The 19,972-nt window shown below is 62.0% G+C and overlaps 2 protein-coding genes across 6 annotated transcripts in view; one reads left to right on the top strand and one right to left on the bottom strand.

Moving 5' to 3' along the window:
- Positions 1 to 6,825, top strand: part of TUBGCP6 (tubulin gamma complex associated protein 6) — a 19,606-nt gene extending 12,781 nt beyond the window's left edge. Inside the window, exons 12-26 of one of the 3 annotated variants that reach the window (XM_055328446.1) lie at positions 34 to 122; positions 203 to 318; positions 1,679 to 1,817; positions 2,120 to 2,182; positions 2,367 to 3,558; positions 3,728 to 3,786; positions 3,927 to 4,068; positions 4,139 to 4,307; positions 4,415 to 4,556; positions 4,643 to 4,837; positions 4,918 to 5,050; positions 5,116 to 5,329; positions 5,416 to 5,615; positions 5,726 to 5,832; positions 6,694 to 6,825. In XM_055328446.1, the coding sequence (XP_055184421.1) occupies positions 34 to 122; positions 203 to 318; positions 1,679 to 1,817; positions 2,120 to 2,182; positions 2,367 to 3,558; positions 3,728 to 3,786; positions 3,927 to 4,068; positions 4,139 to 4,307; positions 4,415 to 4,556; positions 4,643 to 4,837; positions 4,918 to 5,050; positions 5,116 to 5,329; positions 5,416 to 5,615; positions 5,726 to 5,817 (2,945 nt within the window). In that variant the 3' untranslated portion in view covers positions 5,818 to 5,832; positions 6,694 to 6,825. Of the gene's footprint in view, positions 1 to 33; positions 123 to 202; positions 319 to 1,678; positions 1,818 to 2,119; positions 2,183 to 2,366; positions 3,559 to 3,727; positions 3,787 to 3,926; positions 4,069 to 4,138; positions 4,308 to 4,414; positions 4,557 to 4,642; positions 4,838 to 4,917; positions 5,051 to 5,115; positions 5,330 to 5,415; positions 5,690 to 5,725; positions 5,833 to 6,690 lie in introns of those variants that run through there. The other 2 variants (XM_055328447.1, XM_055328448.1) reach the window with 2 other exon arrangements.
- SELENOO (selenoprotein O) lies at positions 6,266 to 18,892 on the bottom strand. 3 transcript variants are annotated; one of them, XM_055328458.1, is made up of 8 exons: positions 18,312 to 18,892; positions 13,317 to 13,520; positions 12,266 to 12,446; positions 11,237 to 11,367; positions 10,657 to 10,937; positions 7,868 to 8,018; positions 6,790 to 6,975; positions 6,266 to 6,660 (listed from the first exon to the last, which is right to left on the bottom strand). In XM_055328458.1, the coding sequence occupies exons 1-8, from the start codon at positions 18,890 to 18,892 to the stop codon at positions 6,432 to 6,434; spliced, it is 1,944 nt and encodes a 647-aa protein (XP_055184433.1). In that variant the 3' UTR covers positions 6,266 to 6,431. The 3 variants fall into 3 exon arrangements, with proteins under 3 accessions (XP_055184433.1, XP_055184435.1, XP_055184434.1); XM_055328460.1 differs by lacking the exon at positions 6,266 to 6,660 and having other exon boundaries at positions 6,830 to 6,971; XM_055328459.1 differs by lacking the exons at positions 6,266 to 6,660; positions 6,790 to 6,975; positions 7,868 to 8,018 and adding an exon at positions 8,095 to 8,934.
- Positions 18,893 to 19,972: the final 1,080 nt, after the last annotated feature.

A 19,972-nucleotide genomic window follows, 5' to 3' on the forward strand; every position in this document is an offset into this window, starting at 1 on the left:
CCTGTAACACTGCCCCCTCCCATCGCAACGTAGATCGGCAGACGTCCGAGCGCGTGGCCTTGGACGCCCGGAAGCGAGAGCAGTTCCAGAGGCTGAAGGAGCAATTTGTGAAGGACCAGGAGGTAGGTGGTATGGCTGTGGGTGGTGCCGCCTGGGAGCGTCTGGCTCTTACCTGTGATGCTGCATATGGTCCTCTGTGTAGCGGCGCCGGGCGGCCAGGCAGGAGGCGTTGGATGACGACTTCGGCCACTCACGAGAACTCCGTGACAGGGAGCGGAGGCTGAGGGCCCTGGAGGAGCAGCTGGAGAGGAAGGCGAGGTAGGTGGTCACTTGGCGCTGACCGTCCTGGCGTGATCCTGTGACGATTGGCTTTTTATTTTGGAGGTTTTCAAGTGTTTTAATTTTTTTTTTAATTTTTATTTATTTATGATAGTCACAGAGAGAGAGAGAGAGAGAGAGAGAGAGAGAGAGAGGCGCAGAGACATAGGCAGAGGGAGAAGCAGGCTCCATGCACCGGGAGCCCGATATGGGACTCGATCCCGGGTCTCCAGGATCGCGCCCTGGGCCAAAGGCAGGCGCCAAACCGCTGCGCCACCCAGGGATCCCTTCAAGTGTTTTAAAGTAGGAAGAGGGATCCCTGGGTGGCGCAGCGGTTTGCTGCCTGCCTTTGGCCCAGGGCACGATCCTGGAGACCCGGGATCGAGTCCAACGTTGGGCTCCCGGTGCATGGAGCCTGCTTCTCCCTCTGCCTATGTCTCTGCGCCTCTCTCTCTCTCTCTCTCTCTCTCTCTCTCTCTGTGTGACTATCATAAATAAATAAAAATTAAAAAAAAAAAAAAAAGGTAGGAAGAGTGGGGCTCTGAACTCGGGCCGCGCACCTGGGCTGAGTGCTTCTGGCCATTTTGCCATGTTCGTGTGCGCTCAGCCTGGCAGCTGGGCAGACGAGGGCCTTCGTCCAGCCCAGCGTCCAAGAGTCTGTGCCGTTGCGGTCCCGGCAGCTTGTCCCGCCCCCCACGCTTCCGTCACCTGGCCGCAGAGCTGGTGTCTCCCCGGGCACCTTTCTGGGGGGAATGTCTCTTTCTGCCCATCGTGTCTCTCGGGATCTCATCGTCCCAACCATACACACTGTCCGTGAAGCCCGTGTGCACGTGGGGGTAGACATCATTCTGCCATTTACGGGAGAAAGCGGGGTGTAGGGCCGTGTCCCCATCTGGGGCAGCCAGATGGCCGTCAGCCAGCCCCGCCTGACCCAGGTCCCTGTCGGTGAAAGGACCAAAATCTCGGAGTGAGGTGCTGGGGGCTTCAGGGGAAGCACGTGCAGCATTTGCGTCGCGCTCTGGGAAACCTGCATTTCTTTACTCCCCTGGAGTTCGCAGCTGGGGGGCAACCGCCTTCCCCCCGGGGCCTGGCTGGCTGTCCTCCTGCCAGTCCTTTGGCTTCGGGCCTCACAGGGGCTCATTCTGGCTGCTGTGCCCTGGCCAGGTCCCTGCCCGGCGGGGTCCCTTCCTGCCGCGTAGAGAGACCTGCCTGGCAAGGCCCCTGCTGGCCTGGGAAGGTGCCAGGCTGTGCAGACCACCCGCTGAGTGCCCCTACCGTGGGGAGCCGCCCTGGCCCACGGGGCACCAGCTGGATAGCGTTGGGCGGCCGCGGCAGCCGGTGTCTCTGGGTGTGGCTTCAGGCAGGCGCTGGTGGACCATTATAGTAAGTTGTCAGCGGAAGCAGCTCGTCGAGAGCAGAAGGCCCTGTGGAGAATCCAGCGGAACAGGTTGGCAAGCACACGGCTTCGCTTCCTCGTGGAGGACCAGAAGCGCGTTCAGGTATCACCATGGCTCCCGACAGACGCTCTTCCCCTGGACAGCCCCTGAGAGCGTATGCAGACCCGCGTTCTGGGAGGGCATCGGTTACTGGCTCGGGGACGCCATGGCTAGGAGGAGGCCGTGCCGCCCTCCGATGACGTGGCCAGGGCTGAGTGTTCTCTGTAGACCCGGGCCCTGTGCGCCTCCGTGCTGCGGCCGCAGGGGCAGTTGGGGCTGTGGTTTCCATGCGTTGGCTGAGGGTGGGGAGGCTCTGGGTTGGATTGTGTGGGGCCAGGTGCTCACCGCTGCTGCCTCAATTTCAGGAGATGCTGAAGGACGTGTCCAAGGGGAAGCCCCTGGCTGTCATCCCTAGTGTGGGCTCCCAGGTGAGGGGCCGGGGGCTGGACTCGGTGCACAGCATGGGGCTCTGAGCTGGGCGTCCCAGGTCTGCACGGTCCTGGGATCACCATGGGTGCTGGGCCTGGCTTGTCCCAATGGTTCCCCACTTGACGAGCTTTGGTGCTGGTTGCAGACCTGAGCTCGGCGGACCGATGCCCACGTGTGTTTCAGGCTCTGTCTCCAGGACTCGCGCACCCTACTGGGGGTGGCCGCTCTGACTCTGGGTACGTGGTGCAGCAGCACGTAGCTGAGTGGGACAGCCCGAGCGCACAGACACCGCAGCTCCTCAAACCTCTAGCAGCAGGGACCCATGGCTTGGGGCCGGGAGCTGACCCAGGGCCGTTCCCCGAGGGCCTCAGCATCCAAGACTTCCTACCCACAGCGGGGGAGGCCGAGCAGCCTGTGCCCACAGGTGTGGCCTCTGTCCTGGAGGAGGCGCTGCAAACCATTGGCTCAGACCTGCCTCCCTCGGCCCCATCCGAAGTGGTGGGCACAGATCCCCCTGGGCCACAGGAGTACGACTTCAGAACCATCCTGAGGCCTGCTGTAGTGCCCTTGGCTTCCCCGGGGTCTGTCCAGACCGTGGGAGGAGGCTTGAGCGATGAGGGGCCGCAGCTGTGGGGGGACAGTGTCCTGTCGCCAGAGAACACAGGCGTCCCAGATAGGCAGGTGGCTCTGCCTCACCCACACCTCCCTGGGCACAAATCCCCCCAGGAGGGGAGAAGCCAGGCCATGGGGCAGGTCCTTGGGCATGTGTCAGAGGGCAGCATTCCTACAGGGGGTTATGTTTCTGGGATGGCACCCTCCCGCCCGCGGTGGAATATCCATGGACATGTGTCTGATGCCAGCATCAAAGTTGGTGAGAATGTGTGGGATGTGGCTCCCTCCCGCCCACGGTGGAATGTCCATGGACACGTGTCTGATGCCAGCATCAAAGTCGGGGAGAATGTGTGGGACGTGGCATCTTCGCGCCCACGGTGGAACGTCCACGGACACGTGTCTGACGCCAGCATCAAAGTCGGGGAGAACGTGTGGGATGTGGCTCCCTCCCGCCCGCGGTGGAACATCCACGGACACGTGTCTGAGTCCCACATAGTGCTGGGTGCACTTTCTGGGGAAGGCCAGCCCAATGCAGCGAGGCCCTGCAAGAGCCCTCCTGACCATGTGTCGCAGTCTGGCCTCAGCCTGGGAGCACAGAGCCCTGTCTGGGAGCACGAGCCACAGCTGCCTGCAGAGACAGCCTCAGATGGTGCCTGTGCTCAGGTGGCCGGCTCCGGGAGTGGGCATGCGCGTGGGCCCCAGGCTCCGCTGTCTGCGGTGGCTGGGTCCGGGGATCTGGGCGATGGTAACCCTGAGGAGCCAGGTGAGTGGGACCCTACAGCTGTCCTATCAGTGGTGGCATCTGTGGGCCCAAGAGGGGTTTGGGCAGAGGAAGGGCAAGAAGTCCACAGCCTTGGGGACTTGGGAGGTGCCACTGCACAGTAGGCACTTGGCCCTGACTCCTCCCCCCCACCCCCCCTTGTGTTGCTCAGGATCAGGGACAAGTGCAGACACTGACAGCCTCTCTCCAGGTCGCCCTATAAGCTCACAGGTGAGGACAGACATGGTTTGGGGCGGAGGGAGTAAGCCTCGCCATCCGCCCGTTGGCCTGCCTTGCTTAGGCGGTGAGAGTCTAAGGCCTCCAGGACGGGGCTGCTCGGAGGGGACCCCCACCCCTCCTCCTCTTCCTAGGAAGGTGCGGAGGCCCCCAGCAGCCCCAGCCTTGGCGAGGAGGAGGCTGCGGCCCAGCGCTGGGGGCAGGAGCAGGCCTACCTGACAGGCCTGGCAGAGCAGTACCGCCTGGAGCAGTACCCGGACAGCTACGAGGCCATGTGTGAGTGCACGGCGGGGTGGTGGGTCCCCGTGGCCCGACCGTGGCCTGACCGCGGCCCGCCGTCCTGCAGCAGAGCCTCCTGTCGCCCACCTGCTACACCACGGGCTGCCCCGGGCCTTCGCGCTCCCAGAGCACCCCCGGGGCCGGTCGGGTGCTGATGAAACCGCGGTGCAGCTGAGCGAGCTGCTGCCCCTGCCGGTGCTCATGAAGCACTCCATCACCGCCCCGCTGGCTGCGCAGTGAGTGCCCGCTCTCCTGCCCTGCCGGCCCCGCCCCTCCGGCCCTGCTGATCCCGCCCCGCTGACCCCGCCCCTCCCGCCCCGCTGACCCCGCCCCCGCCCGCCAGCGTCTCCCTGGTGAACAAGGCGGCTGTGGACTATTTCTTCGGGGAGCTCCGCCTGGAGGCGCACTTCGAGGCGCTGCGGCACTTCCTGCTCATGGAGGACGGAGAGTTCGCACAGTCCCTCAGCGACCTGCTGTTTGAGAAGGTGATCCCTTGGCGCGGCGCGGGCGGGTCGGGGCCGGTGCTGGTGCCCGGACGTCCTGGGGACACCTGTGCCCTCTCCGGCCTCAGCTGGGGGCGGGGCAGACGCCCGGGGAGCTGCTCAACCCGCTGGTGCTCAACTCTGTGCTGAGCAAGGCACTGCAGTACAGCCTGCACGGGGACACCCCCTATGCCGCCAACCTGTCCTTCGCCCTCAAGTTCCTGCCTGAGGCGTTTGCTCCCAACGCCCCGGATGTCCTGAGCTGCCTGGAGCTCAGGTACAAGGTCAGCAGGGCAGAGCTGAGGGGGCGAACCGGGGGCGGCCCCACCGGGTGGGGGGCGTGCTAAGCTGGCTTCACCCGCAGGTGGACTGGCCCCTTAACATCGTGGTCACCGAGGGCTGCCTGAGCAGGTACAGCGGCATCTTCTCCTTCCTGCTGCAGCTGAAGCTGATGATGTGGACGCTCAAGGACATCTGCTTCCACCTCAAGCGCACAGGTGAGGCCAGCTGGCCCCGGGCATGCCCCGGTTGGCACCGCGGCTGACCCTCTGCCCTCCCACAGCTCTGGTGAGCCAGGCCGCCGGCTCCGTGCAGTTCCGCCAGCTGCAGTTGTTCAAGCACGAGATGCAGCACTTTGTCAAGGTCACCCAGGGCTACATCGCCAACCAGATCCTGCACGTCACCTGGTGTGAGTTCCGTGCCCGGCTGGCGCAGGTGGGCGACCTGGAGGAGATCCAGCGTGCACACGCCGAGTACCTGCACAAGGCGGTCTTCAGGTGAGCTGCTGGGCCTGGGGCCGCTCCTTGGGGCCACGTGGGGGAGTGGGAGGGTGCCCCCCACTGGCAGCTGCCTGCTTCCCCAGGGGCCTGCTGACAGAGAAAGCTGCGCCTGTTATGAACGTCATCCACAGCATCTTCAGCCTTGTCCTCAAGTTCCGTAGTCAGCTCATCTCGCAGCCCTGGGTCCCGGCCAGCGGCCCCCGGGGTGCTGAGCACCCCAACTTCGCCCTCATGCAGCAGTCCTACAGCACCTTTAAGTACTACTCCCATTTCCTCTTTAAAGGTGACTGTCCCCCAGGGCCTGGTGGGCTTGGGGACACTTGGGGACAGCGGGCAGGAGCCAGCCCATGGGCCTGGCTGAGCTGCCCCCCCCCCCGCCCCCGCCCCAACCAGTGGTGACCAAGCTGGTGAACCGAGGCTACCAGCCCCACCTGGAGGACTTCCTGCTGCGCATCAACTTCAACAACTACTACCAGGACGCCTGAGGCCCCACCGCACAGGTGCCCCCCACCCCTGGCGCTTCCTCCTCAGGGGGGCGGGCAGGGAAACCACACGGAGACGGGCCAGGGGGAGAGGCTGGTTTATTGGGGGCTGTGTCTCCCCATTAGGAGCCACGTGTGCCAGCCCCTCCAAGGGTGGCAAGGTGGGCGGGACGGCCCCACCCCCTGGGCCTGCTTCCCTCTGCTGAGCTCCTGTCCTTGCACAACGTGGCTTCTGTAGGGAGCGCACTGAGAGTGGGGTGGGGCTGCTGAGTCTGCATCTGACAGAGACAGGTCAGGGCCTGACTGGACGTCTCGGCCGTCATTGAGAGACGGGGTGGGCTTTCCACAGGTGTGCCCCGCCTCAAGGACTCAGGGGGCCTCGGGGCCTCGGGGCTCCATGTGTGGAGGCCTCCAAGGCCGTTACGAGGATCACGTCACACACAGTTCGGCCGCCCACAGTGGGGGCTTGCTGCTGTAGGAGTGCCCCCCACTGTCTGCCCCGCTGGCCCCCTCGGGCTCCGTGGCCTCTGGGACCTGAGCAGCCTCCCCGGCCCTGTGGTAAGGGGTTTCTAGCAGCTCCAGCACCCGCCGTACCTGGAGAAGGGCGGAGAGGAGTTTTAGGGGCTGCCCCTGCCCCAGTTGTCCTCCCGTGGGACCCAAGGACGGAGAGGGGACGGGGGCGAGCTTGCCTCTGAGAAGTCTCCGTTCTCTGCAGCCTCAATGGCGTTTTGTGCGATGTAGTTCCGCAAGACGTACTTGGGGTTGTTGGCATGCATGACGCGCATGCGCTCAGCCTGCCAGGCCTCCTCGTCGCTGACGCCCTCTCTGTCCTTCTCCAGCCGGGCTCTGGAATCACATCCAAGTTGTTCTTTCCAGCAGATTCCGCCTCCCCCACACCACTCCTATGTTGGGCTCTCTGCACGGGGCGGCGTCTCCTGGAGACATGGCGCCCTGAGTTCGCGCCTGCAGCCTCACCTGTACTGTTGGAGCCAGTCAGCCCAGTGGCCCTGGTTCTTGCTCAGCAGCTCGGCCGGGCTCAGCTGCTCCAGCCGTGACTGCTGCTCCACACGCTCCAGCTCCTTCGTGACGTTCGCCCGGGTGCCGATGAGCGCAAAGAGCTGAGGGTTGGACTGTGCCAGCATCAGCATCATCGAGAGCTGCCTGTGCAGAGGGGCAGTGTGAGGCACATTCCCACCCCTGGCTGGCTGGGCACGGAGGAGGCGGCAGTGGCTTTAGCGGCTCTGCTGTGCCAGAGCTGGCTGCCCCCCAAGGGGGTGACTCAGGCCCGACCGGCGAGGTGGTCCTTCATCCTGGCTCTGCAGCCCTTTCATGTCACAGGACGCGTGTTCCCTGAGGGGGCAGGTGCCACGGGCGGGTAAGGGCACCATCTCGCTGCTGCTGGGCACCTGCTTCTCCCTAGGGCAAGGTCACTGCCGTCCGTTTCTCCATGGTGGCCACGAGGCCACGTCCTTCCCACTTGCAGAAGAGGTGGGGGAGGGACCTGGTCCTACCAGCTGGTCCTCCATCCCGTCAGCCACCCCCCATGCTGCTGTGCTAAATTCTCTCAGACCACAGTCTGTTGGCTTGTTTATTAAAACCCACAAACAGGGCTTCTGGGGGCTCAGTGGTTGAGCGTCTGCCTTCGCCTCAGGTCGTGATCCTGGGTCCTGGGATCGAGTTTCACATAGGCCCCCCGCAGGGAGCCTGCTTCTCCCTCTGCCTGTGTCTCTGCCTCTCTCTTGGTCTCATGAATAAAATTTAAAAACACGTTGCTTCCGGGTTTGAGTGTGGGCTCAGACACCGTGTGCTGCCCGCAGTGGGAGAAAGTGCGGGAAAGCACAGGCTGGGGGGGGGCCTCAGGCTCTTCCTGGGAAGCTGCTGCCCAGCCTGCTCCACAGGCCTCCCCCGTACGGTGGCTGTGCTGCCGTCCCTCCCCCGGGGTCCCGAACCCTCCCTACTCAAGCTGCCTCGGCCAGCTCTCCCTGACGTTCCCCAGGGTCTACATGGTCTCCCTCTGGAAGCAAATTCTAAGAAGTGAGACCCAGGTACCCACCGGGGATCCATCTGGGGTCGGAAGGCGAGCTTCAGCTCCTCCAGGGAGGCACACTGTGCGGTCAGCGCAGCCAGGAACTCGGGCAGGCCCAGGGCCTCTGGCCCGACTGGAAAGGAGCTCAGCACGTAGAAGGTGTTCGTGAAGTCAGCTCCTGGAACGCGGCAGTGCTCAGGGTGCCGGCAGGCGGAGGCACAGGCGGCCCACCCACCCACCCCTGGCTGGGCCACCACTCCACGCCCCAGGTCCTTCAGCTATGCGTCAGGTCCAGGCAGCAGAGGCACGCAGGTCAGGCCCCGGCCACCCTTGCTGTGCTCTGCGTCCCCACTGCCTCCTGGGGCTGCAGAGCATCGAAGAGAAGCCCCTGGGGCACGTCCAGACACACAACAGACACGGGGAGTCCTCAGGCTGACTTGTGAGAACATTCACCGCAGCCCCTAGAACGTCCCGGAAATAGACACAAGAGGAACTGGCCGGGAACCAGAGGAACCGGCCGGGAACCAGAACAGTCTGCTACAGAGATAGGCGCCGAGGAGGAGAGGGATGAATGCGGCCGGGACAAGGGCAACGGCTACCGACAACCCCTCCTCAGGGACGACTTCAGCAGTAAATGGATTCTCTCCACGTGACACGTCCAAAAAGACTTTGAACTTACCGAGTCCAAAGGGAAAGGACAGAAAAACTATCCCAAACAGCCGGAAACCTGCAGAGCTGGGCCAGCCCTGCCACCATCAGACACAGGGCCTCCGCAGGAGACCACGCACCACCAGGGCTGTAGCAACGGACAGTCCATTCATCAAGATGTGACAGGTGGACGGGCCAAGCCAGCGCGAGACACACAAAGCAAATGTTCGTAACATGGAAGGAGGACCGGCACGGTGCCCTGAGGGCGCAGGAGGCTGCAGCACCCCACTTTGGATAATGGATGGAACGTCCAGATGGCCAGCAGACGCCGAGAGGGCTGCTGGCCCCTCCGGGACCGGGATGGACGGGTTCAGCCACAGAGGAAGTCTTGATCTGCTCAGAGGACGAATCTCCAACCACCACGGAAGGAAGACTGTTGAGGAAAGCTGGAGAATTCACAGATCATGTGTAAATTAACCAGTGTGTCCAAAGAGAAATTCAGAGGGAAACGAGAAAATACCTATGGGCAAGAAAAATGTGGGAAACATAAATACCAAAATTTATAGGAGGCCACGAAAGCAGTGGGACATTGAAGATGCTCATCAGCTATGTCAGAAGAGCAGACCTATTTTGTCACAAGAAAAAGAACTTTGCAGCTGTGTGGGGATGGAAGTCGGTGTGCACTCAGGTACACCTGAACTCCTACAGGTCAGGTGCATCTTGGGAAACAAAGCCTCCAATCCTAAACCTAAGGAACTAGATGGAAAGCAAAAAGGACTAAGGTTAGCAGAAAGGAAGGAAACAGACGGCACGGCAGAGATCAGTGAGGGAACCGAACAGGCGAGAATCACTGAAACCAAGAGCTGGTTCTCTGAAGAGACCAATGAGATGGACTTGAAGCCACTGACAAGTAACTAAAATCAGAAACGAACGCGCAGCCGTGACGAGTGAATAGAAGACAGACTGTAGGGGGCTCTGCACGGTCACACGCCAGTGCGTTGGGTACGAGAGCAAACAGACAAGCTCCTAGAAACACTGTCGGCCCGAACGGACCCAGAAAGTCCGAGCAGTTCTGTAAGCTGCGAGGAGGCCGAATCGAACCCTCTGCAGGGACACGGAGTACCAGACAGTCCCCCTGGTGAGCCAGACACCTGAGCATCAGATCCGGTCCTCAAACTTCCAAAGAACAGGAGGGAACACCTCCTGATGCACTTCAGGGAAGCAGTGCCTGGGTAGCAAAGCCAAAGATGTCCCGTGGGGTCTGTGCTGCTCCCTCGCCTGCAACCTGGGGTCTGTGCTGCTCCCTCGCCCGCAACCTGAGCCCACGGCCCCATCTGCCCTGATCTCTGGCCTCCAGCCCCAGGACGTAAGAAGTCCGTGTGTGCCGGGCAGCCTGCCACCCGTCACCACAGGAGCATAACTGCCCATGACAGGACCCGGAGAGAGAACGACGACTGTGTTCATCTCAGTGGGTGCAAAATGGGAAGAACTTCCATAGCGAACACAAACTAGGAACAGAAGGAAACTTTCTCAATCTCGTAGAAGCCATATCTGAACAAGCCAGACACCCCGGAATGTAACGGTGAGAGACACCAAGCGCCCTGCCCTGTAAGACGCGGATGCCCACCGTGGCTGCTTCCACCAGCAGTCCTGGTCGTTCCTGGCTGAGCAAGCCGGGGGCTCCGCATTGGGTCGGCCGTCCACGCCGAAGCACGGCCCCACATCAAAGCAAGGACTCGAGCAGATGCGTGTACATCGGTCTCCGCTCCGCAGCAGAGCGCGGCCGTCCACGCGAGGGGCCGTGACAGTCATGCAGCCGTAGAAGGAACAGAACGTGGACCCCGCCATGCAGAGAGCCAGCACCACCCTTATCACACCCTGGACGGGTCCCACCTCATATGAAGTCCCCACGGGATCCGACCCACAGACAGAAGGAAGAACGGGGTGCTCGGGTTGGGGGGGAGGAGGAAACAAGCACAGGGTGTCCCACTGGGGAGATGGAAACGTTCTGGAGGGGACAGGGTGACAGGTGCACTGCGGGGTGAATGTCCTGGGTGCCCCCGAGCAGCTCCCCTCATGGTGACAGTGGTCAACCTCACGTGGTGTCTGCTTTGCCAACCCGAGGCGGCCGGGCTGGCACCGTGGCATATCAGCCTGCCCACACTCACCGGTCAGGTGCATGGTCTCCAGGAGCTTGGCCACCAGCGCCCCGTCGTCATCCAGCTCCTTCCGCACCAGGCCCAGCTTCCTCCGCATCTTCTGCAGGTAGTGCCGGTGGAACTCGGAGTCAAACTCCTCGGCCAGGATGGCCTCACCCAGTTCGCGGGGCAGCTCGGGCTCCAGGGCCTCCAGCAGCTTCTGCAGGTTCCACTTGCAGACCTCGGGCTGCTTGCTGTACGTATAGCGGCCGGCATTGTCGGAGGCATTGCACACGTGGTCAGGGTCATACCTGGGGCCAGGGTGGGGGGGGCCGTGATTGTCCACGTGGCCACTGTGGGCCGGCCCCTGAGGCTCCACTGCCGCCCCACCTCTCCGCGCCACGCCCCTGCCCAGGCCCCCGCCCCCCCAGAAAAGCAGGTCCCTCCGCTCAACACCTTCCAAGGGATTTGTCCTTCTAGGAACGGCCGACCAGGCACTGCCAGGAGCTGAACACCGCACTGAGCGCGGACGCCAGCCACCACGCACACGGCAGGTTGCACCCGGGGGTCCTGGCACCCGGGGTACCCGCAGGCTGGCCCCGTTGCCCACCTGTCCAGGAAGCCGAAGGGCCCGTAGTCGATGGTAAGCCCCACGATGCTCATGTTGTCTGTGTTGAGCACACCGTGGCAGAAGCCCACGCACTGCCACTCGGCCACCATCCACGCCGTGCGACGGGTCACCTGCAGTGGGACAGGTCCAGGTGGGCCCTCTGCCCCCCGTGAGTCCCTCAGGCCCAGCCCCTTGCTACGCTCACCGCAGGGAAGGACGCGCGGGAATGCGTAAGGAGAAAGCACCCTGGAGGAGGAGGGATGCACGAGGGCTCCGCTTGTCTGCTCAGCCACCTGCCTCTTACGTGCTCACCGATTCTGGCTCTTACGAGACCAACAGCGTCAGGAAACCTGACATTCCTCGACTTGGGCCGGGTGAGGCATGCAGATGCCCTGCAACCCCACGCACGGCACACCGCGTCAGGCCAAGGACCCTCCAGGACCCAGGCAGCGTGGTCCTCTGGCTTCACCTGCCCAGTCACCCCCCACGGTGTGAGCCGAACCCCGAGATGCCTCCTGGCAGCCCGGAGCCTGGGGGGACGAGGCCCCACACATGCATAGCACTCATCTGCCGGCCCTGCCTTCTCTGTTCCCGCGGATTCCGCAGGCCCCGGGCTTGGGACGTCGCATGAGACATCCATCCTGCCCCGGAGTGCCAGCCACACCTGAGCGCACTAGTGTGGACCCAGGCGTGGCCGTGACCCGGGCGGACGCAGGGTGTGCAGTCAGGTACCTGGCACCCACCACTGACGTGGAGACCTTCCCTCACGGCTCCCCGCGAGACCTGGCGGGGCACAGGACTCGCCAGTGTTGCCGAAACCAAGTGATCCATGGTGTGTCCTGGGACCCGACCCCTCACGCAGCACTGCCGGGAAGTCAGTCCGCTCAAAGCCAACAAGTGGTCACAGGCTTCGGGACAGGGGAGCGACTCAGGCAGCCAGGCAGGGAGCCAAGTGAGAAGCTGCGTCCACGGGCGAGTCGCCTGCGTCCTGGCAGCCAGGGCCGGGGTGCTGCTGTGCGGCCCACCTACCTCCCGGAAGAAGGCGGCATTCCTCTGCACACGGTCCTCGGCGTGAGTGGCCTGGATCTCAGGATAGAAGGTGCCGATGACGTAGTCAAGCATCTGGACCCGGATGTCGTTTCTCCCCACGCTGGGGCCCTCGCGGCCTGTGTGCTCATCTGCAGGCTTAAAAATCTCAAAGGATCCAAACCTGCAGGGAGGACGAGGTCAGGCAGGTTAGACGAGACCCCAGCCCTCGTGAGGACGCTGGCCGCAGGGTCTCGTGGCCCAGGCTGGGAAGAGCACCCCGGTTAAAGCAAAACCAATGGAAACCATCGTCCTTTGGGGACACGCAGACCGTTCGCCTTTGGTCATGTCCCCCACACACCGGGCTGCGGGAGGCCGAGGAAGGCACGACCGACCCTGGGGCGCAAGGAGGGTTCTGTGCTCACCCCCACGTCTAGAAGCACGTCGGCAACCGGCGTCCTACAGTGATCGTGTCACCCAGGGGGCCTAAGGCCACGTGCGATGTCCTCGGTCTCACCGACTGGCGTTCCCACCAGTGGTGAGTGCCATGTGGTTGGCCGGCCAGCGGTGCCGCGAGGGAAGCAGCCGGGGTCTCCGCGCGGAGGCAGGCGAGCGCCCTGGCTCCTCCACCCCCAGAGGACAAGAGCAGGAGCCAGGGACTGTCAGCCTTGGGCGTGGGCCGGGCCCACGGGGTCCTGGCTCCACAGCACAGGGAACCATACGGTGCCAGGCAGTAGGTGACACTGGGGAGCGACCAGGACAGGAACCAGAGAACAGAGGCTGCTGCGCGGGGCGTGAGCGGGGCTGGCTGGGGCAGGCGCACAGCAGCCGGCCGTCCACAGCAGGCCCGGGCTCCTGCCCAGAGGCCCCGCGCCCTGCCGCGGGTGCCCGGCATTGACCCCATGGGCCGTCCGCTTCTGCGGCTCCAGGCCTGGTGCGGATGGGGTCCCAGCGCGTGGGGCCCCGCAGGACAGCTCCTCCAGCACACCCCTGGCCGCCTGCACCACCTGCAGCTCCGGGAAGCACGTGCACAGCCCTGGGGCCCCGGCGTTACCTCAGGAAGGTGGAAGCGATCCGCAACACCACCGTGCACTTCTCGTATTTGGGGTTGCCGTCATAGAACACATCTCGGACGACCGTGGACTGGGACGTGACGCAGGCCCCGGCCCGCGTGGTGGGGATGCCCAGGTGGAACATGGCTTCGCTGCACAGGAACTCCCGGATGCTCGACCGAAGGACTTTGCGGCCGTCAGCCTGTCTGAAATCACACACGCAGGTCACGGCGGCGTCACGCGGGAGGGACTGACTCACAACATCCTAAAAGCTTTTTGGAAACCATTCACTGGCAGCTGCAGCGTCACTGTGGGAGGACCCTAGCTTAGAGGATGCCGGATACCCATGGCCCCAAACATGGCCCTGCGCCTGGCCTGCAGCTGGAGGCCCAACTAATGCCGGAGACAGTGAGGGCTCCGTCAGGCCTCCTGGCAGGACCTGCACCGCGAGGTCACTCCCCCTCCCTGCTGCAACCCGCAATTCTACTTTAAGTGCTCTCGCCATGACCTAGGTCAGCATCACCCATAGCATTGGACGTCGTCGGCTGCCCTGCATGCCTCGGGCCTTCACGCCGGACCTCCATCCTTTCAAGAACAGCCCTTGTGGACCAGAGCAACCTCAGGCTCACAGCAGAGCCCCGAAGAGAGTACAGGGAGTTCCTGTCCACCCCCAGCCCCCTCGACTGTCCCCACCACCACCAATGCACCTGTTACAACCCATGGACCCGCACGGACACGTCCCCATCATACACACCGCCGTCTCCGCCAGGGCTCGCTCCCGTGCGCTCGGCTGCGTGCGTCTGGACGGAGGTGTGACGGGTGGAGGCGGGTGATGGCGTCACTCGGAGCAGCCTCCCGGCCGGTTCCTCCCTCCCCTATAACCCTTGATCTTTTATGCGTCTCCATAGCTTTGCCTTTTTCCAGAACGTGACCATTACAGCACGCAGATTTTTCAGACCGGCGTCTTTCATTTATGGTTCCTCCGTGTCTTTTTTTTTCTTTAACCCAACGTGGGGGATCCCTGAGATCAAGACCCAGAGGGAGAACCAGAGCCGGATCCTCACCTGAGCAACCCACCCAGGTGCCCTACTCTGTGTCTCCCACGGCTTGGTAGCTCGTCTCTCTTTGGCACTGAACAAGATCCCACTGTCTGGATGGACCCCACGTCACGTATCCACTCACTGACCGAGAGACATGTTGGTCACTTCCAAGTTTGGGCAATTAAGGATAAACCTGCCATGACCATGTGTGCACAGGGCTTTGTGTGGACATAGGTTTTCAATCTTTTGGGTAAATAGCAAGAAGCACAACTGCTGGATCGTATGGCATGTTTACTTTTGTAAGAAACTGCCCAATTGCCTTCTGCGGTGGCCACGCCACCCTGCGTGGCAGTCAGCGAGTGTGCGCTCCTGCTGGTCCCCATGCCTGCCGGCACTTGGTGTGGCCAGGCCTCTGGATTTGGGCCGTTTTGATAGGTGTGCCGTGCTGGCTCACTGTCGTCAGAATTTGCATTTGATGACACATGATGCTGAGCTCCTTTGTGTGTGCTTATTTTCCAACTCTGTCTCTTCTCTGGGGACATATCTGTTCAGGTCTTTAGCCCATTTCAGTCCTTGTTTTCTTACAGTTGAGTTTTGAGAGTTCTTCGTATACTTTAAGTCCTTTATCACGTTTTTACAAACGTTTTCTCCCAGTCTAGTTTTTCTTTTCATTCTCTTGATATTGTCTTTTGCAGAGCAAAAGTTTTAACTTTAATGGAGTCCAGCTGATCAGTACCTCCTTCATGGATCTTGCCTTTGGTGTATGTGTCTAAAAAATCATGTCCAAACCCAAGGTCCTCTGGGGTTTCTATCTTATCTTCTAGGGGTTTTATAATTTTGCATTTTACATTTAGGTCTGTGATCCCTTGAGTTCATTTTTGTGAAGGGTATAAGGGTATATTTTGGTGTGCAGATGCCCAGTTGTCCCAGCACCATCTGTTCAAACTATCTTTGCTTCTTTGTCAAGATCAGTTAACTACATCATGGGGGCCTATCCATTGTTCCATTGATCTATTCTTTCACCAACAGTGCATTTTCTTGATTACTATAGTTTCATAGTAAGGCTTTTGTCAGGTAGTGTCAGTCCTCCAACTTTGCTCTTCAATATTATGTTGGTTATTATAGGTCTAAAATAACCTACTGAGATTTTGATTGGGATTGTATTGAATCTACAAGACAAACTGGGAAGAACTGACATTCTGACAACACTGAGTCTTTTCATCCATGGACATGTGATATATCTTTCCATTTATTTTGTTCTTTGGGATCTTTCATCAGTTTTGTAGTTTTCTTTATAAAGACCTTGTACGTATTTTCTTAGATTTGTACCTAAGTATTTCATTTTGAGGGGTAATAGTGGTAATAACATTGTTTTTAATTTCAAGTTCTGGGATGCCTGGGTGGCTCAGCAGTGGAGTGTCTGCCTTCGGCCCAGGGTGTAATCCTGGAGACCCGGGATTGAGTCCCACATCGGGGACTTCTCTGTCTCGTGAATGAATAAATAAAATCTTAAAAAAATAATTTCGAATTCCAATCACTCATTGCTCGTATATAGTAAAGTGACTGACTTTGTAATAAGTTTACCTCCTGAAATCTTGCTGTAACTGCTTATTAGTTCTTTTTCATCAGATCTTTGAGATTTTCTACATGTGTTCATCTGCAAACAGAGTTTTATTTCTTCCATCTCAATCTGTATACCCTTAATTTCCTTTTCTTGTCTTACTGCATTAGTTAAGACTTCCAGTCTGATGCTGAAAGGTAATGGTGGGGGAAACATCTTTACCTTGTTTCTGATCTTAGTAGGAGAACTTCCAGCCTCTTCTCACCAAGTAGATGTTAGCTGTCGGTTTTCTGGAGGTACTATCAATTTAAGGAAATTCCTCTCTTCCTAGTTTACTGAGTTTTTGTCAAGAATGGGCACTCTATTTTGTCAAATCCTTTGTATGTATGCTGCATATACTGATATGATCATGGGTGCTCAGGGTTTTGCAAGCCCTCACTGTGTGAAGATACATCTAGGCCTCCTGCCTCTCCCTGCCTGAGTGTGGCTCATCCCAGTGTGAGTGACACCTCTAGAAACCAGATCTGGCGGTCACCCCAGGGCTCACGGCGTCAGCCTCTGGCCAGTGGGACAGGTGCACTCCATTTACCTTCTAGTCTATATAAAGAACTGTGACAAGGAAACCTACTGTCAAATGTCAATCCCCTCCTCCCTGGTCCTGGGAATCCCCTCTCACCCAGCTAGATTTCGTGTTCAGCAGGAAGCCAGCAGAGCCCAATTTAATCTTGAATCTGGTAAAACTGGTCCTGAAAATAAGCAGCCTGTCTTCTTCCCAAGGCAAAAGCCAGAACTGGACCATTACATAGCAAGGATAAAGGGCCTCAGAGAGCAGCCAGGCACCCACAGGGCCAATAGGACACATGACAGCAGTCCTTTCTCCTGCACGCCTGTGTCTGTTCCCCAGCAGAGCTGCGAGGATGGACCCAGCTGAGGACAAGGTATTCTGTACCTGCCAGGAGAAGCACGTTCTGAAATCTCAACCCCTCCAGCAGGTGGAGGGGGCGGCACAGGCATGAAGTCACCTGCCCACCCCACCAAATCCTTATCTGGGGATCCAGCAGGAGCTGGCCGGAAGCCACTCACAGCCACATTGGATGTCAGCCTTGCTGAGGCTGGGGACCCCAAAACACATCGGGGGGTGGGTGCCAAGCTGAGTAAAGGTTAACTGACCCTTTTTTTTTTGAAGAAAAATATTCTAGTGGATCTCAAATCTAGAAATACGGGACTTAACACTCAAGTTTTCAAATATAAAAGACATCCAATAGCTGATCACTCTCCCAGGAGGTTTCTCTTTGTAACTGGAAAAAACAAACTACTGAAATGAATACACAAAGTTTAAAGATGCTCAGAGAACGAGCAGGCCCCCAGGTGAGAAGCATTTACATATCCTCTGAAGGGGCAGAGGTGTGGAGAGCTCTGAGCAGGGTGTTTGCGGTGGTGCCAAACTGAACTCAGGACACTTCTAGAGATAGAGCCGTTTGAAAACTGGAGGATGAAGAACGAGCTCTTCTGGGGGCTAGAGATGGAGCTGCTGGGCGGCAGGCAGGGGGTGCAGGACCCGTTCAGCTCCTGGAGGGAGGAGGGCTGGGCACGGGGAAGTGGCCAGGGGAGACACCTGCCCTCAGGATTTCTTTGAACAGAAAATGGCAACTTGGCTGTAACTTTCTCAGCCATTGAACAAGCATTTAACAAATGTGGCTGGTTTGGCTGACTGTGCACGCTATGAGCCGCTACAGCTCTGAGGGCCCCTGCGCGTCAGGCTGCCGGGTCCCGCCCACAGGTGCTTGGAGGCCATACCCGGGAGCAGCGGCCCTGAGGGGTCCTGTCCCTGCGCAGGGTTCTGGCCACACGCTGTGTGCGTCGGGAGGAGCAGACAGGCGCAGGCGCTGCCCCCGGGCTGCCTGCAGACACGTTGCCTCCGGGGCCAGTGGCTGGGCTCCCGCACAGCTGATTCCAAAATCCCCGTGGTTTATGCGCGCGGAGGGTGGAGCAGCTGCTGGAGGGAGGAGCCGGGGGTGGGGGTGCCCTCCCTGTGCAGTGGAGGTCGAGGGGCATCAGGGCACCTGGCTGCACCCTCCCTGTGCAGTGGAGAGGTCAAAGGGCATCGGGGGCACCTGGCTGCAGCCCTGTGGCTGCAGCCCCGCGGCAGGGGAGGGGCTGGAGCCTGGGCACAGGCGGTTGGTTCCCAGACTGGGAGACTGGGGTCGCCCCACCTGTTCTAGTCCCCACATCACTGCAGCTCCGTGTCAGGCCCAGCCAGGGAGCCAGGGAAGGAGGCTGCGGGACTGCGCACGGCCCCGGCCCCGCCCCCCAGCTCCCCCTGCCTCCCCTCCCCGTCCCCCAGTTCCTCCCCCCTTCCCCACCCGCTCCCTCCCCTCACCCCTCCCCCGGCCCACCTGGAGAAGGGCGTGGGGCCCGCGCCCTTGAGCTGCAGCTCCCAGCGCTCGCCGGCCGCCGTGCACACCTCGCCCAGGTACATGGCGGCGCCGTCGCCCAGCTGCCCCGCGAACTGGCCAAACTGGTGGCCGCAGTAGCAGTGCGCGGCGGGCTCGGCGCCCGGCAGCAGCGCGTTGCCGCTGAAGAAGAGCGCGGCCTCGGCCTCCCGGGCCTCGCGGGCGGCGGCGTCGGCGGGCGGCGCGCCCAGGCCCAGCAGCGCCAGCGCGGGCTCCGACAGCGCCACGAGGCGCGGCTGGCGCAGCGGGGCGGGCCGCACGCGGCTGAAGCAGGCCCCGGGCACGGGCCGCGGCGCGGACGGGGCGCCCTCGGGGCCGGGCGGCGGCGTCTCCACCGGCAGCGCGCGCAGGGCGCGGTTGTCGAAGCGCAGCCCCGCCAGCCAGCGGGGCGCCGGCTCCATGGCAGCGCCGCGGGCGGCGGCCGAGGCGGAGCGGGGCGCGGGCGGCGGGCGGCGGCCCAGCGGCGGCGACCGGGCTCGGGGGGCCGCGAACAAGGCCCTGAGCGCGGCCCGGAGCGCGGCCATCGGCGGCGCCGGAAGCCCCTGCGCCCCGACCGGAAGCCGCGGCCCGCGGGCCCCGCTGCGCAGCCGCCGGGTGGCGTTTGCTCGTGCGCCTGCGCGGGCCGCGCCCTCCAAAGCCTGGCTCTGATTGGTCGCGGCGAGGGCCCGGGGGGATCCGGGGGTCGGGGGGGGCGTCCTAGGGGCGAGGGGACCCGGGGGGTGGACGGTCCGGGGATCGGGGGGTCCGGGCCCGGGGGATTCCGGGAGTCTCGGGGCGTTCCGGGGGCGGGGGGCGCCCGGAAGAATCCAGGGATTGGGGGGTCCGGGGGGCGGGGTTCGGGGGTGGGCTTGGGGGCGAGGCGGGGGCGGGGTGAGAGGGAGGAGCACCCGGGCGCCCGCGACTGTAGACCGCCAGGGGCGCCTCAGCCCGGATGACCCGGGGCAGCCTCTGGGCGGTTCCCGGCTGCGCGGGGCACCGCGGCGGAGGGGACAGGGGAGGTTTGTCCGCGCGGGTCCGGGTCCGGGTCCGGGTCGGTGCGGCCCCGCAGGAGGAGCCCGGGGCGAAGCCGGAGCGGAGGCCAGTGCCTCCCCTGCGCCCCTGGACCCCATGCCCACCCTCCCCCGCCCCCCTTGGGTGACCTCCTGGCACCCTCTGCCCTCCTGGCATAGCACCGCCCTGAACCCAGCTCCTCCCGTTTTCCCGTGTCTCTGACCCCGGGCTCGAGGGCTGTGGGTCCCGGGACCCTCCCCATGGTTGCCCAGGGGCTGGGGGCCCAGCCTGGCCTTGCAGCGTCTGCCCAGGAAAGGCACCTGCGTGACTGCTGCAGGGTGCCCCAGATGCGGCCCTCAGAGGAGCCTTACACTCGGATGGCGGCAGGGAGCCGGTGGTCCTTGCAGGGGTTTCCTGGTGCCCCCGCGGGCCCCTCGCTGGCCTCCCACTAAAACCTGAGGCCAGGAGCATAGACACACGGGCTCCCTCACGGCCGGACTGTGCCCTCACCCCAGGAGCCCAGCACGTGGCTTCCCAGACGTCAGGTGCAGCGTCTGTGCCTGCCAGCCCCTCTGCAGCTCCGAGGCCTCACCCCGGGGGTACATGGGGGCACC

This window comes from Nyctereutes procyonoides, unplaced genomic scaffold (genome assembly GCF_905146905.1).
Source record: "Nyctereutes procyonoides isolate TBG_1078 unplaced genomic scaffold, NYPRO_anot_genome, whole genome shotgun sequence".
Classification (NCBI taxonomy): domain Eukaryota; kingdom Metazoa; phylum Chordata; class Mammalia; order Carnivora; family Canidae; genus Nyctereutes; species Nyctereutes procyonoides.

Excerpts from the sequence above, each read along its gene's own strand:
- SELENOO (XM_055328458.1), bottom strand. The coding sequence starts at position 18,892 with ATGGCCGCGCTCCGGGCCGCGCTCAGGGCCTTGTTCGCGGCCCCCCGA. Across the intron at positions 13,521-18,311 it reads GGCCCCACGCCCTTCTCCAG|ACAGGCTGACGGCCGCAAAG; the intron begins GTGGGCCGGGGG and ends GTGTGATTTCAG. Across the intron at positions 8,019-10,656 it reads GGAGACCATGCACCTGACCG|GAGCTGACTTCACGAACACC; the intron begins GTGAGTGTGGGC and ends GCCGCGTTCCAG.